At 37.5% G+C, this 14,135-nt stretch overlaps 2 protein-coding genes across 4 annotated transcripts; one reads left to right on the forward strand and one right to left on the reverse strand.

Annotated features, from left to right (window-relative positions):
* The first annotated feature begins 2,726 nt into the window (after positions 1 to 2,726).
* Positions 2,727 to 4,085, forward strand: LOC130720744 (uncharacterized). Of its 3 annotated transcripts, none has more exons than XM_057571436.1 (2): positions 2,727 to 3,589; positions 3,833 to 4,085. In XM_057571436.1, the coding sequence occupies exons 1-2, from the start codon at positions 2,745 to 2,747 to the stop codon at positions 3,906 to 3,908; spliced, it is 921 nt and encodes a 306-aa protein (XP_057427419.1). In that variant the 5' UTR covers positions 2,727 to 2,744; the 3' UTR covers positions 3,909 to 4,085. The 3 variants fall into 3 exon arrangements, with proteins under 3 accessions (XP_057427419.1, XP_057427420.1, XP_057427421.1); XM_057571437.1 differs by having other exon boundaries at positions 2,728 to 3,589; positions 3,794 to 4,085; XM_057571438.1 differs by having other exon boundaries at positions 2,728 to 3,589; positions 3,797 to 4,085.
* Positions 4,086 to 9,040: 4,955 nt separating this feature from the next.
* Positions 9,041 to 13,859, reverse strand: LOC130717840 (leucine-rich repeat receptor-like serine/threonine-protein kinase At2g14510). Its single transcript, XM_057568215.1, has 8 exons — positions 12,838 to 13,859; positions 11,674 to 12,125; positions 10,839 to 10,974; positions 10,671 to 10,742; positions 10,520 to 10,588; positions 10,190 to 10,261; positions 9,479 to 9,550; positions 9,041 to 9,399 (listed from the first exon to the last, which is right to left on the reverse strand). Exons 1-8 carry the CDS (start codon positions 13,458 to 13,460, stop codon positions 9,360 to 9,362), a joined length of 1,536 nt encoding a protein of 511 aa, XP_057424198.1. The 5' UTR covers positions 13,461 to 13,859; the 3' UTR covers positions 9,041 to 9,359.
* Positions 13,860 to 14,135: the final 276 nt, after the last annotated feature.

Below are 14,135 nucleotides of genomic sequence, written 5' to 3' on the forward strand. Positions count from 1 at the left end.
GCTAGTGAAAAATATTTATAAATACATAAAAATAGACAGGGAAATTTGAACTTACACAAAAAATAGACAGTTCATAAACTAACCATGATTCAGAGGCATAGGTGAGGCTATAACTTCACATTTAATTAAGGTAAAGAACGTTATTAAATCCACCAAATACCACTCCTTCATAACATCCAGCTAAGTTTTTGTGCACCATAACTTGGGCCTTAGTCAAATCAAAGCATTGCTGTGTTTAATTCTCTTTTACTTATAACAGCTGTGATTGTCATGACTCTTCTTTAATTTAATAGAGTGATCTTATTGGTGTATGGTCCCTTCCTCCTAGTACAGTTCAGCCACATTGGCGTCTTTCTCTGTAAACTGTAGCTGTTCCTTCCTCTTAAAACGTGCACACTGCAACTAGTTTCAGTTTTCAGCCCCCTCATGTTAATTCCAAAGCACCAAAAGGACAAAAGAAACGTGTGGTCCCTCTTTCACTTCAAGCAACACATGCTTCACTATCCCATATAAGCTGAATTGGAAGGTACTACTAAGTTCTTGATTTATAACTCTTTACCCTTGTCTGTTACAGACTAATAATAAGTTGGCTAGTACATTGCATCAACTCTTTAAGGGCCCTACTTGAGTGATACAAGTCAAAAATGCATCAGAAAGCATTCATCTTTACCTTCTTGGTGGTTCTGCAGATCTCAAGAATAAGAAGAAGAATGTGCTGCAAAGGTGAAACTATTTACATGTTACTAGCATATTTGGTTTCACGGTGAAAAGTTCTAGCATATTTGGTTTCACGGTGAAAAGTTCTTGAACCCATTATGGTCAGAAGTTACTACAAGTCTTAACTTCTGAGTAATCGTACCTTAGATTTTGTGATGGTGAAACCAAACATGCACACAATAGTTCATGATGACAATTACTCAAGGAGCTTAAAAACTTAGCATGTTCTCAAATTTTAGATAAGTCCTCTAAGAGTCGGTTTTGATGCGGTCCAAAGAACACTTTTTGAAGCTTATTTAGTGATTTTTTAGTAGATAAGCTTTTATCCAAACAGCCTCTAAGTGCATGTTTGAAAACACATTGACAATTGATTGATTCTAAATCCAAAATCAATTATGGGAAGAAACTTCCGTAAGTAGCTTCATGGTATTAGAACTGGTTCTGAAAAAAGAGAAATTGATCCAAATACACTATAAATCTTAAATCTCAGAACAAATAAAAGCAATCCACTAACTGATAATGTGACATTTTGAGATGTCTTACATAATAGTGAAGGTAAAGTGTTAACTGTCCTTGAAGTTTATTGAATTTGGTAGAACTCTCTGCTTTGGGAAATTATCTGCATAGTATCATAGCCCCATTAATTAATGACAAATCACATGTTTAAGTTTTTTGTTTTTCTCACACTGCTGTCACTTAACATTATTGTCTAGTTCAATAATAGTCCACGGGAGGACCACTGAATGCATAAGGATATTGTACTTATAAACAAAAGAAGCCAATGTGTAATAATTGAAAGATTTACCTCAAAGTTTATTAGCTGTCAGGAATTAATTAGAGCCTGTCCAAATCTTAATGAAAGCTTTTTTCAAGAGCTGAACATGATACACACAACTTGTTTTCCCTTTCTTAGGACAATTAAGTCACCTTCACTTAGAAAATATAACAAACTGAACCAGCTGTGACCAACTTATTCAGAGGGTAGGTTGGTCACTTCATTGATATCCCTTCAATCTTTAACTCAGCTGCCACATGCTCTGAAACTACTCTCATGTGGCCACATGCTTGGGACTCCTCCATGTTAAGTCCCTGCATGCAAGGGGAGTCAAATTAGTAAACTTATCTTTGTTTGACTAGCAGATTAATTTAATGCATGATGAAGATCCTTAAGCTTATGTGTTCATTAAGCTTTAATATAACTTGAAACAATGTCATATGCTTTATTTTGTCTTTTTGTGTGTTTTTCTATCCTGCATAGATCATTATGTACTTTCTTAGAGATCTAAAAGAAAAATGGCTATATGCATTCACTTGATCTAGAAAATGTTTATCAGTTACCCTTTGCAATCCTCAATCTTAAGATAAATTTGGCTTTTATCTGAACAGTTTTTCCTCTTTTCCCCCCTTTTAGCAGTTGAGAGAATCCTACCTATTTTAACTTTCAAATGATTGACCATGCTAAAATCTCTTCAGAAGTGTGCAATTATAGAGTTATTTAGGCTGATGCAAGATCACTAAGGTAAACCCACCAAACAAAATCAATGGTAGTTGGTAAAACCCTCAATAAATTTGAAAATTTTCTACTCCTTTCCCACAATCCATGGAATGGGAAAGGAAAGTGGAAGAAACAAACTACTACAACTACTAAAGTAAAAGCACGCGGACACAATAACGTGTTTAAATATGAGTTTAGTGCAACGGGAACAGACCTTTATCACAATCTATAATAAGTTTAGTTCATTTTCTGTCTCGGAATGAATGCTCACACCTGTTTGAACTTGTGACTCACAGGATAAACTTGCTTGTAAAGAATTCTAATTGCTAAGTGAAAAAGGTTTTTGTTTTTTACTTCCCAAGGTATCCATGTGCTGTCCCTATATTCTAAACAGATTCATAAGTCACTTGTTTGGGGTTTACCAGACCATTTGATTTTTATAATCTCACTGTCCTGACAGTTAAAAAAAGCAGTCATTAAATATTGAATGCACATTAAAGCACCCCCTTCTACTTTATAAATCACAATTCCCATGCACATGATACAGAGCTCAACCACATCTCACAGTATCCAACTCCACACAACTTCATCTTCTCTTCTCTTCTCTTCCAACCTCAGAAGTCAGAACAGGAAAAAAATGGTCTCCCTTGAACCTGTTCAGGGTAACCCCAGATCTATAGATGCACCTTCAAGTCCTAGAATTTCTTTCTCAGCTGAGTTCCTAGATGATGAAAACTTCATCTCCATAAGTCCAAACCCTGTGTATGAAAGAGATCATCAAGAAAAGGAACAGAGGAATCCAGAGTTTGAGTTCCTATCAAGCAAAGGGAGCAACAACAACACTGTGGTAACTGCTGATGAGCTTTTCTTTGAAGGGAAGCTCTTACCGTTCTGGCAGATGCAGCATCTAGAGAAGCTTAACAAGATCAGCCTCAAACCCAAAGATGAAAGGGAATTACAAGAGGAAGAGGGACAAGTGGAAGTGGTGGTAGTGAGTAACAGCAACAAGGAAGATAGTAGTAGAGTGAATAATTGGTTTGTGGATGATGACCCATCTCCTAGACCACCAAAGTGCACTGTTCTTTGGAAAGAGTTGTTGAGGTTGAAGAAGCAACGCTCATCAACCTTATCACCCTCTTCTTCTTCCTCTTCATCTTCCTCATCCGCGAGCTCGCTCGGGGATGTTGCGGCCAAAGAAGGTAAAGATGGGACAAGGAGTAAAGATCAGCAGCATGTGAAGAGGTTGAAGAAAGGGTTGGAGAGGACAAGGTCAGCTACTATTAGAATTAGACCAATGATCAATGTTCCAATTTGCACACAGGTGAAGAGCAGTGCCTTGCCTCCTCTTTTTCCACCTAAGAAAGGGAAATTGGAGAGGTAAATTACTTCAAGATTATGCAGCTGAATTTCATTTAGTTTTTGAATAAGTTTGTAATTTTTTTGCTTATTTCTTATATATTTATTTCTACAAGTTATGTTGTGCCATGGTAGATTTAGGTGATGATAGCTTAATTTGGTTGGATCTGAGAAATGATAATGTAAATTCTGACTTGTATAATCATTGGATTGTGCATTCATCAGTAGAGGCCAGTGATGTTTTCTGCTTGTCACTGTGTGTAGATCCAGAATTCCTGAACGTGAGTCCCACAATGGTAACTATCAGCCACAGACATGTGATCAACGGTCTCAAAATTAATGAGTGGTAAGAGTTATAACTTAAGAGAGAGAGAGAGTATAGAGAGCAATTTGAGTGTACGCCTAACGGTCTTTAAGCATTATTTTCTGTTGAAGAACTTGTGATTTTTATAGCATTGAAGATCATATATAGATACAATGCACTAACTAATGCAGCATGGTCAACATTCATATATAAGAGTGAGTGAGATGGAAATGTGCATCTTGTTAGAATTTTTGGGTATGATAATCCTGGATAACTTCGAAAATCGTGTTTGCACACTTTCCGAACAAAGTATTTCGACCCTATTCTTGTCTGGGTTCACGAAATCCTTGTTGAGATAATTTTGAAGATCAATCTGCTTCTGGCAATAGAGTACAGATCAGAAAGTAGAGAGCGATTCTGGTTTTGTTTTCTGTGTGTTTTTCCCTTAGGCTGCAAGCAACCTTATATAGAAGGTTGTGTTTGCACGAATGATCACAATTGTTCCGAAAAGTCACAATTCTTCAAACAATTTCAAACTAGGGTCACAACTGTTCAGAAAAAAATTCGAACGGGGCGCTGCCCCGCACCCCGCCCGCTGCGCGTAATTGCATCAGCCTATAGTAGATCACATTACTACTAAAATACATTGATGATTCTAAAATCACCAACAAATCCCCCCATTTTAGTGTAATCCTTGATCTACTCAGTTCATAACACACAGATATAACGATCAAACAAATGCATAAATGAAAATATCTTGCGATTGAATTTCCACTTTAGTACAAATACACATTCCAAATACTCGAGAATCGGGGTGTCTTTAAAGATTGAACCCGTCAACCCATTTGAATATCTAAAGATACTGTACACATATGTTTCTACAACACTCTACTATTCATACTTGACACTTTATAAGCCATGTGTCCTTATCCATTAATAAGCATATAGGAAGCCAAGTCCAAGCTTCTTGAAGCGGCAAAACTTCATGCTTACATAGGTGATCCTTTTAATCTTGCACCTGCATTTACAATTTTCCAAAAGAACCATTAAGAAGATATACTTCAACCTAGCCATCACTTGCAGGTCTGAGCACATACCTTGGGAAGATAAACACAAGTGCTCCAATCTCTAACTATGATCTTTCCACATTGAATTCAGCTTCTAACGTTGTATTAGAAGGGAATTGGGTATAACATAGGTAGTAGATTTAAATGGACTTTAATCCCATTCCAATTACCGACTTCTTCACTAAGTCTCTAGCTAACCCTTTCGTCAAGTGGTCAGCTAAGTTTTGTTGCGACCGAACAAACTCAATGGATATCACCTCATTCAAGATTAATTCCTTAATCATACTATGTCTAACACCCAAGTGTCTAGACTTTCCATTGCACATTTGACTATAAACCTTGGCCAATGTGGCAGCACTATCACAACGGATAGAAATTGGTGATATCGGTTTAGGCCATAATGGAATCTCATATACCAAGTTTCTTAGCCATTCCGCTTCTTTACCAGCAGCAGCCAAAGCCACAAACTCTGATTCCATTGTAGAACTAGTTATACATGTTTGCTTCTTGGAAGCCCACGAGATGGCACCTCCCCCAAGCAAGAACACCCAACCACTTGTAGAGGATGAGTCTTCAACATTATTTATCCAACTAGCATCCGAATAACCCTCTAATACCGAAGGAAATCCCACATATGACAATCCATAATTCATAGTACCCTTCAAGTACTTGAATACCCTAGTTATCGCATGCCAATGATGTCTACTAGGATTACTAGTAAATCTGCTCAACTTTCCAACCGCAAAAGCAATATCCGGTCTAGTGCTAATCATAGCATACATCAAAGAGCCTATAGCTCTTGAATATTCGAACTGATCCACAGGTTTACCTGTATTTGGCATAAGTTTTTCACTCGGATCCATGGGAGTACTAACCGGAGAACAACTTTCATGATTAAACTTCTTGAGTATTTTCTCAATGTAATGAGATTGCGTAATTACAATCCCCTTATTCTCCCGTTTAATCTTAATACCAAGAATAGCATCCGCTTCTCCCATATCCTTCATGGAGAACTTTGATGACAAGAAATTCTTTGTTTTATCAACTTGATTTTGGTCCGTGCCAAAGATCAACATGTCATCCACATATAGACAAATAATGACTCCTTTACAGGATGTATCAAATTTGCTATATACACATTTGTCAGCTTGGTTTAGAATAAAACCACAAGACAAAACAACCTCATCAAATTTTTGATGCCATTGCTTCGGAACTTGTTTCAGCCCATACAACGACTTAACTAGCTTACACACCTTATGCTCATTACCATGCATTACAAATCCTTCAGGTTGCTTCATATACACTTCTTCTTCCAAATCACCATTCAGGAATGCTGTTTTGACATCCATTTGATGGATCACTAGATTGTGAATAGCCGCTAAAGCAATCAACAATCTAATAGTAGTGATACGAGCAACTGGAGCATAGGTATCGAAGTAATCAATCCCTTCCTTCTGTCTAAAGCCTTGGATTACCAATCTAGCTTTAAACTTGTCAATTGTACCATCGACTTTCATCTTCTTTTTGAAGATCCATTTGCAACCCAATGGTTTACAACCTGGTGGTAAATCAGATAATACCCAAGTATTATTTTCCATGATAGAACTCATCTCTTCATCAATTGCTTCTTTCCAAAAAGCAGAATCTCGAGATTTCACAGCTTCATCATACGTTCTTGGATCCTCCTCTATACTATAGCAATAATAGTATTGATTATCAATCTGATCCTTTGATCCCTCAACTAAATATAATTGAAAATCCGAACCATAAGATTTAGGTTTTCTAGCTCTTTTGCTTTTCCGAGGTTCGAGTGTCTCACTTGGTACATCAGTTGAATGATCATCCTTTGTAGGTTCATCCGACTTAGATATAAGGTCCTTTGGTCTAGGTATAGAAGAGAAACATTTCTCATCAAATATGGCATCTCTTGATTCTATAATTGTGTTAATAGAAACCGAGTCATTAGGTTCTATAACATAGAACCTATAGGCTTTGGAATGTTCAGCATATCCAACGAAGATGCAAGCTACACCCTTTTCACCCAAAGTTTTCCTTTTAGGATCCGGGAGTCTAACCACGGCCCTGCAACCCCAAACACGTAGAAATGTTAAGTTGGGTCGTTTCTTATACCAAAGTTCATATGGGGTAGTCTTGTTCCTTTTATTAGGAACCCTATTTAACAAATAGCAAGCCGTTAACATGGCTTCTCCCCAAAACCCTTCACTCAAACCAGAATAGGATAACATGGCGTTCACCATTTCTTTAAGAACTCTATTCTTCCTTTCAGCCACACCATTTTGTTGAGGTGTATAAGGTGCCGTAGTCTCATGAATGATTCCTACGGATTGGAAGAATTCAGGATCATAATATTCACCATTTTCTATGTGTTTTTCCCTTAGGCTGCAAGCAACCTTATATAGAAGGTTGTGTTTGCACGAATGATCACAATTGTTCCGAAAAGTCACAATTCTTCAAACAATTTCAAACTAGGGTCACAACTGTTCAGAAAAAAATTCGAACGGGGCGCTGCCCCGCCCCTTGGACCCCGGTTCGTATTCGCGGTCAATTATGCGTTGGCTCACCGAGCGTGCACTCCGCACTAACCTGACTCGATTCCGAGCCTAACGCGTAATTGCATCAGCCTATAGTAGATCACATTACTACTAAAATACATTGATGATTCTAAAATCACCAACACATCTGGCATGAGAACACTTTGGATCCTCTCTTGAAACTCACTTTAGCACATTTTTAACTATTGATTTTATCATCCAATGGTTTAGATTAGTCAAATAAGTGAGTAATTAGTCAATGATATAGACATAATAGTTTACAAATGATCCATACTGCATAAAAACTTACCTTACAATACTATATGCACGGTTTGTGTTGTTGTCCGATGATTTATATATGAATAAAATAACTTCTCTCATCAATCTCTCCACTTTCAACCTACATGTCATAATATAATTGGAGAACTGTGTAAAAATAACATGTATGGAAGTATATCTAAGTTTTGTGTGCATAGGCATGAAAATGTATTCATTGTTCTTTGGATGAAGAGGTTACTCCTTCTAAGAAACTAGCGAATATGAGATTGAGACAAACTACCACCTTCCTCTCTCTATTAAGTATATAATCTGTATTAAACTGCCTAACAAAGAAGTAGCTTTTGTAAATAAGTAGTTTTTATGACTTATAAGATGAGAGCATGACCTCTAAACAGGTAATCATCCAAAATTCAGCAACTTCTATTCTTTGATTTAGGGCTATAACTAATATATCAGTAATTTAAAATGTGATTCAAGGTTCTCCAAGTTGCTCTCGAAAGCTTTGAATTTAAAATGTGGCCTTTTTCGAAGCATCGATTGGGCTGTTACGGGGGAGGTAGCAAGACCACATTCACTCGAGGCAAAAGACAATCTTAACGAGGTTACTTGAACATGAAAGGTCATACTCCATCCTTAATCATTCATCTTCACGGGTTAAAGGCATAATGATAAAATATAACGACACATTAATGAAGAACCTTCAGATCCCAAAAGCCTAATAAGTAGCCGGTCATAACCGCCCAATAATTAATGGTAGCAGCTACTGTTACTCAATGAGACAAAGATTATAAACACAACCTCAACAGTCCAAGAGGCAAGGAAGAGGTCTATAAAAGAAGTCACAGAGCCAGAGAAGAACCAACTTCACTCTAACACTAATCCTAGGCCCTATGCTTGGACTCTTGTCTATAAGTTTAGGACCCCCAGAGTTTAGGGAGAACGGGTCTTAACTAACTCTAACTATACATTTATTCTAATTGGCCCTAACTATTTTTTAACTACAACTATTACTAGTGTCTTCTAATTTTCCTTTCATAAACTTGAGTAGTCTTCCGTAATATATAACATTATTTTGAAGTGTTCTATTTTATTCTATTCGGTTGTACCTTATTGCATTTCATTTCAATCTTCATTACATAGGAAGTTAATAATTTGATTCACAGTAAACATGAAAAACAGCTGATACACACACATGACATAACTACACTAGAAACAGAGCATGTGTGCATGTTTGGTAAAATGTTAAAACTAACTTGGAACTCACAAAACGGACATGAATTGACTTCTAAATTTATCCAAACATAATAATAAAGGATGCCTATACAAGGATATATATAATATACAAGTTCAACCAACATTCCATCTTTCAAGGAACTGAGAGTCAAACTTGAAAGAATATTTTCAACCAATCTGAAAGTACGCTCCAAGTTAAAACAATAAATCTGCATGTTCTCCAGCAAGAGAATGCTGAAATGAAGTTTGATCTTCTGTTGACGAGTTGATAATGAAAATTTCCACCAAAATCAGCACAAAAAGAATGAAAATTTCTTGACAAAGGGAAAGTCTTCACCCCAAATATGGAAAATCCCTCAAGGTGCAGGAGGTGATAAGAAATTATTTCCGGAAGTGCTGTTAATAAGGATGCAAAAGTCAGCAAAGCAACAATTGTATAACTCATTGACATGAGTGTAAAGGTGTTCTTATTTACCTGAGACTCAGTCCTGGTTTTCCAATGAGATTTGCTGGAATTTGACCGGTCAAATTGTTATTTTGTAAAAATCTGCAACAACCAGAGAGAGCAAATTAGGTAACATGAAACAGCAAAGAAGATAAACAACATTAATATCCAAGCCTTTTCCCACTAGGTGGGGGAAAACAACATGAAATGACAAATTAACTGACAGAACTTCCTTAAGAGGGGGTGGCACCCAAGATTCGAAGGATACATAATTTAAAAATAAAAGACATGTATGAGCTACATTACTATCAAAGTAACTAGATTTTTCCTATTTGTAAATTTCTGATGAACAAATTTCTTGCATTGATTGGATAAAAGTATGCAACAACTGAACAATCAAGTTTCTTATTTCTTCAATATACACATAATCCACCAAGTTTCCTCAGAATACTTATGGATTAGGCCAAAGCCAAAATGCATTTAGCTATCAATAAATTTCCGTTCTGATGCTCCCTAATGTATTGTAATTGTAACCAAATATGAAAAGATAGTAAGTGGGCCAAAATTTTGTTTGGGCCCAGTTGATTTTCCAGAGATAATGGAAATTATCAGTATTTGGGAATTAGTTAAGATGAATTTTTTTTGGAGGGGGGGGGGGTCAGGAAAAATTTTACACACTGAAATAGCAAAAGGAAAAGCTTTGCTTGTAACCTCTAGTATATCTTAGGGGGTAGAACTTACACTTCATGTAAGGTGCTGATGTTCCCTAAGGATGAGGGAATCTCTCCAGTGAATTGATTGTCTTCCAAGTGCCTTAAAATACAAAATGACAATATGCAAATATTGAGCTCCATGAATACATTGATGATTGAAGAACTCTCAGATTTCAAACATTTGAATTGTGCATATTGCTTTCGAACACAATTGTACGAGTTACTTCAGGATACAAAGAACTAGTAAATAAAATATTTGTTTTCAATGAATGAAAAATTATAGACTAGCTACAGCCATCAATGTGATTAATCATATGCTAAAATGTAAACCATCATATAAAACACATGCAAAACTTACAATGTCTCCAACAACGTTAGTGAACTGAGTTCAGGTATCTGTCCTGACAAACTGTTATTCCCAAGCCAGCTGCAAAAGGAAAAGGTTAGCCGATAAAAAATAAATTGAATGCTAAATATCATGAACTGATACATTTAAACTTAGAACCTACATGTTTGCCAGGGCAGTCATATTGGCAACAAAAGGTGATAAAGATCCTGAAAGATTCATATTTGTCAAGTTTCTGCAAACAACATGGAATCATAAGTGATCATTAATGCAGCACAATAAGACTTAGCGGTGAAAGTATTATGCTATAATAACTCAAATCTGAGCTTACAAAGTCACTACACGGATCCGGGGTCCTTCAGAGCATGTGATACCAGTCCATGAGTACTGCCGAGGCATACAAGGATCACCACTCCAATCAAGTGGAGGATTCCGGAGGCTCTCCTTTACTTTTACCAAAGCAATAACTGTCAAGAGAAAGTCCCCTTTTAAAACCTTGCGTGTTCACAATTAACATCATACAAGCACACTAGAACAAGATTGGGATTTGAAATAAAGAATTGCCAAACAACCATTGCCAATAAGCCAAAAGGGGCAACCTGATGTAACTCAACCTATGACCTAACTCACACTGTAGCAACTCTAACCGTTGCCGCAAGGCTCTCCTTCTCTTTGAAAACCAAAACAAAGAAAATTTGAAAATTTCTCTGATACCTGGGAAGGAAAACTTAACGTAGGTCAACATGTTATGGCAATGTTGACAAGTAATAGTATACCTTGCACTTCTCAGTTCTCACCACAAATTTGTCCAAATTCATAATCTTCTCACTCAGCTAGTGCAAACATATAAGTATAAAATGATATTAGTGACAATTTAAAACCTATAACTATGTTTATCTTCAATTACTCCCTTTATCCTTTAACAATATCCTATTTCTGTTTTTCTTCAACTTCTCTCTAGAAAAAATTTCAACATTGATGAGTGGCAGAATAGATCTTAGACATATATTTCCAGGCAGCACTGGCCGCTGGAGGAACATTTCCTCTCTTTCACGTGCTCAGAAACACCAATTTTCTGGTTGGCTATGAATGTAGTGTCTTGGCCATAAGATTATTTTACAAATGACCCAGAGTTAAGCAAAGAAACATGAAATCAAAAGCTATACCATCTCGGATCGAAGTTGTTCCTCCAAGTGACCGCACATCAAATATTTCACCAGCATTGATCAAGGGGCCCAATGATGAGCTAGCAGCAGGGGTTAAAGTTACTGTTGTATGACCAGAAAGAGGCCACTGGTTGGCAAAGACAACAACACCTGATGGGATCGCATTCAAATTGCGGTAATAAGTTACACCGTTTACACTTACGTTAAAAATCCTTGATCCGCCAGTGTTGTCAGCAAAGTATAAAGCGACATAGTATTTGGAGCTTGGAAGTGATACTGCAGGCCATCTCATTTGCAATTCCTCCAATTGGTCAGACCCTAGATGTGTCTCAAATACTTTTGAAGGTGGAAGGTTCCAAAAATCAGAAACAGAAACATTGGCAGTGCTTGCTTTGGTTGAATTACTCTGGCCTAATGGCTCCCAGATACGGTCAAACCGATCATCAGGATATCTGATTGAAAAAATAACACATCTGGCATTAGAGGTGAGGAAAAATAAATTTGGTAAATCCAATAATTGGTGACACACAACATATGAAATCTAAATTCCAATTTCAGTTCTGAAATTAATGAGGCCCCGTTTGGGAAAACAACTCAATTAAGTGCTTATGGTCGTGCTTATGACATAAGACCATAAGCACTTATTCATAAGCTATTTTAAAAAGTTTATTGAAACAAGTTGAAAATAAGCTATATATAAGCATAAGTTCTTTTTCATAAGCTATCCTGAGTAGCTTATGAAAAAAGCTCAAAACAACTTATGATAGACTCTCCTAAACACTTGCACAAGCGCTTATGCTATCAAATAAGCTCTCCCAAACGGGCCTTAATCCATAAGTGATAATCCCCTTCAACTTCAACTTCAAGTATCATGTAAGATGTAACCTATGACATGCTCATTCATTAGTATCTCTCTTCTAGGTTCTAGAGGTTGTTGTTGTTGTTCTTCCTCACCAAATTATCAAAGGAGAAAAATACTCTAGGGACTAGGGATCAGCTAATTACATAAGAGAATTTTCATGGTGAAGCATTCCAAAATAAGATCAGACATAAAAAAAATTGAAAAAAAAATCCACAAACTCCAGACTATAACCAAATGAATATATGCAGAAATGAATCACAAACAAAAGGAATCAATCAAGGAAAGAAGGATTTAACACTGACCGAATGGGTAATCCAGAGTAGCCAAAACTGTTCCTGGCAACCAAGGTCATGGAAAAATTGTTGAAATCGGTGGTGTTGTAGAGGGAATCACCGAGAATCAAAAACTCCAAAGAAGAGATAAACGGGTCAGATTCGGTGCGATTGTTCGAGCCGATACAGAAGGTCATGAACTTCCCCTTAGCTAAGAAAACCCCTTCATAGAACGTAGAGTTCCCGTTGACATAATCCGCAGTCGTGTTGACCACAGTCCACAAGGTCCCATCGACGATCTGGTCAAACACCGGCGGCGAAGGGTGATCGGGGCCGTTGACTCCGCCGTAGAAATACGTAGACCGCACCAGGTACTTTGAGCCGCGAAACACGTGAATATTATTGTAGCAGTGCTTCTTGATGTTTAAAGGGAAGGATCGGAGGGTTTTGAGAGTGGGGATCAGAACAGGGGAGGTCACGTTTTTGGGTGTTCCGGTGGAGATGAATCCGGAATCGGAAAGCCATGAACGGCCGTCGATTTGGGTCGCGGAGGGGGCCCCACAGTTGATGAGGAAACCTCTGGGTGGTGGTGGTGGGGTTTGGGAGAGGGAGAGGGAGAAGGGTGAGAAGAGGAGGAGGAAGATGAGGGACATGGTGGTGGTGGTGGTGTTTGGGGGGAGTGGTTAGGGGAAAGAGAAGAAGAAGTGGTGGGGAAGAAAACAGGAAGGAAGGGATGAAGAAAAGAATAATAGTTGTTGTTGTGTGTTGTGACTGAGTTGTGTGACGCGGGAAACAACGATTTTTGTTTACTGGTCAAAACTGAAAGGAAGACGGCAACATTCTACTCGTTTTTCCATTATTATTATATACGAAAATGAATGATTGAAGAGCCGGTTCTGTTGCACTTGCAGCATGTTTTGTGTTGAGGTAGAGCTAGTATAGAAAGCATTTCATTAGTGGATTTGACTTTCTTTCTTTGATTTGGTTGGCAGCTACAGCGGCCATCAATGTCACAAGTGTCGTCTCTGCCAACACCAACTAGTGAGATGAAAAGTGATGATGGTGGATGTTAGTCGTGGTACCAGTGGTGGCGGCGGTGACATCCTATGTCCATTTTTCACACTTCATAACTCTTAGACCTTGATCCTTATTAAAATTCCTTCGTCTTTTATGAAACTTTTTACAAAATTATACTTAGGTAGCATTTGGTAGACAAGATGAGAAGGGAACAGAACGGGACATCTGGGTTTTGTTCCACGTTTATCATGTTTTTAAGATGGAACGGAACGGTACATAAGGCTTCTGAACGGAACACTTTGATTCTCTAA

This window comes from Lotus japonicus, chromosome 5 (genome assembly GCF_012489685.1).
Source record: "Lotus japonicus ecotype B-129 chromosome 5, LjGifu_v1.2".
In the NCBI taxonomy this organism is placed as follows: Eukaryota; Viridiplantae; Streptophyta; class Magnoliopsida; order Fabales; family Fabaceae; genus Lotus; species Lotus japonicus.

Coding starts and splice junctions, on each gene's coding strand:
- LOC130720744 (XM_057571436.1), top strand. CDS start 2,745: ATGCACATGATACAGAGCTCAACCACATCTCACAGTATCCAACTCCAC. Junction 3,590..3,832: donor AAGAAAGGGAAATTGGAGAG/GTAAATTACTTC, acceptor CACTGTGTGTAG/ATCCAGAATTCCTGAACGTG.
- LOC130717840 (XM_057568215.1), bottom strand. CDS start 13,460: ATGTCCCTCATCTTCCTCCTCCTCTTCTCACCCTTCTCCCTCTCCCTC. Junction 12,126..12,837: donor TACTCTGGATTACCCATTCG/GTCAGTGTTAAA, acceptor TTTTTCAATCAG/ATATCCTGATGATCGGTTTG. Junction 9,551..10,189: donor ATCAGCACCTTACATGAAGT/GTAAGTTCTACC, acceptor TGGTTGTTGCAG/ATTTTTACAAAATAACAATT.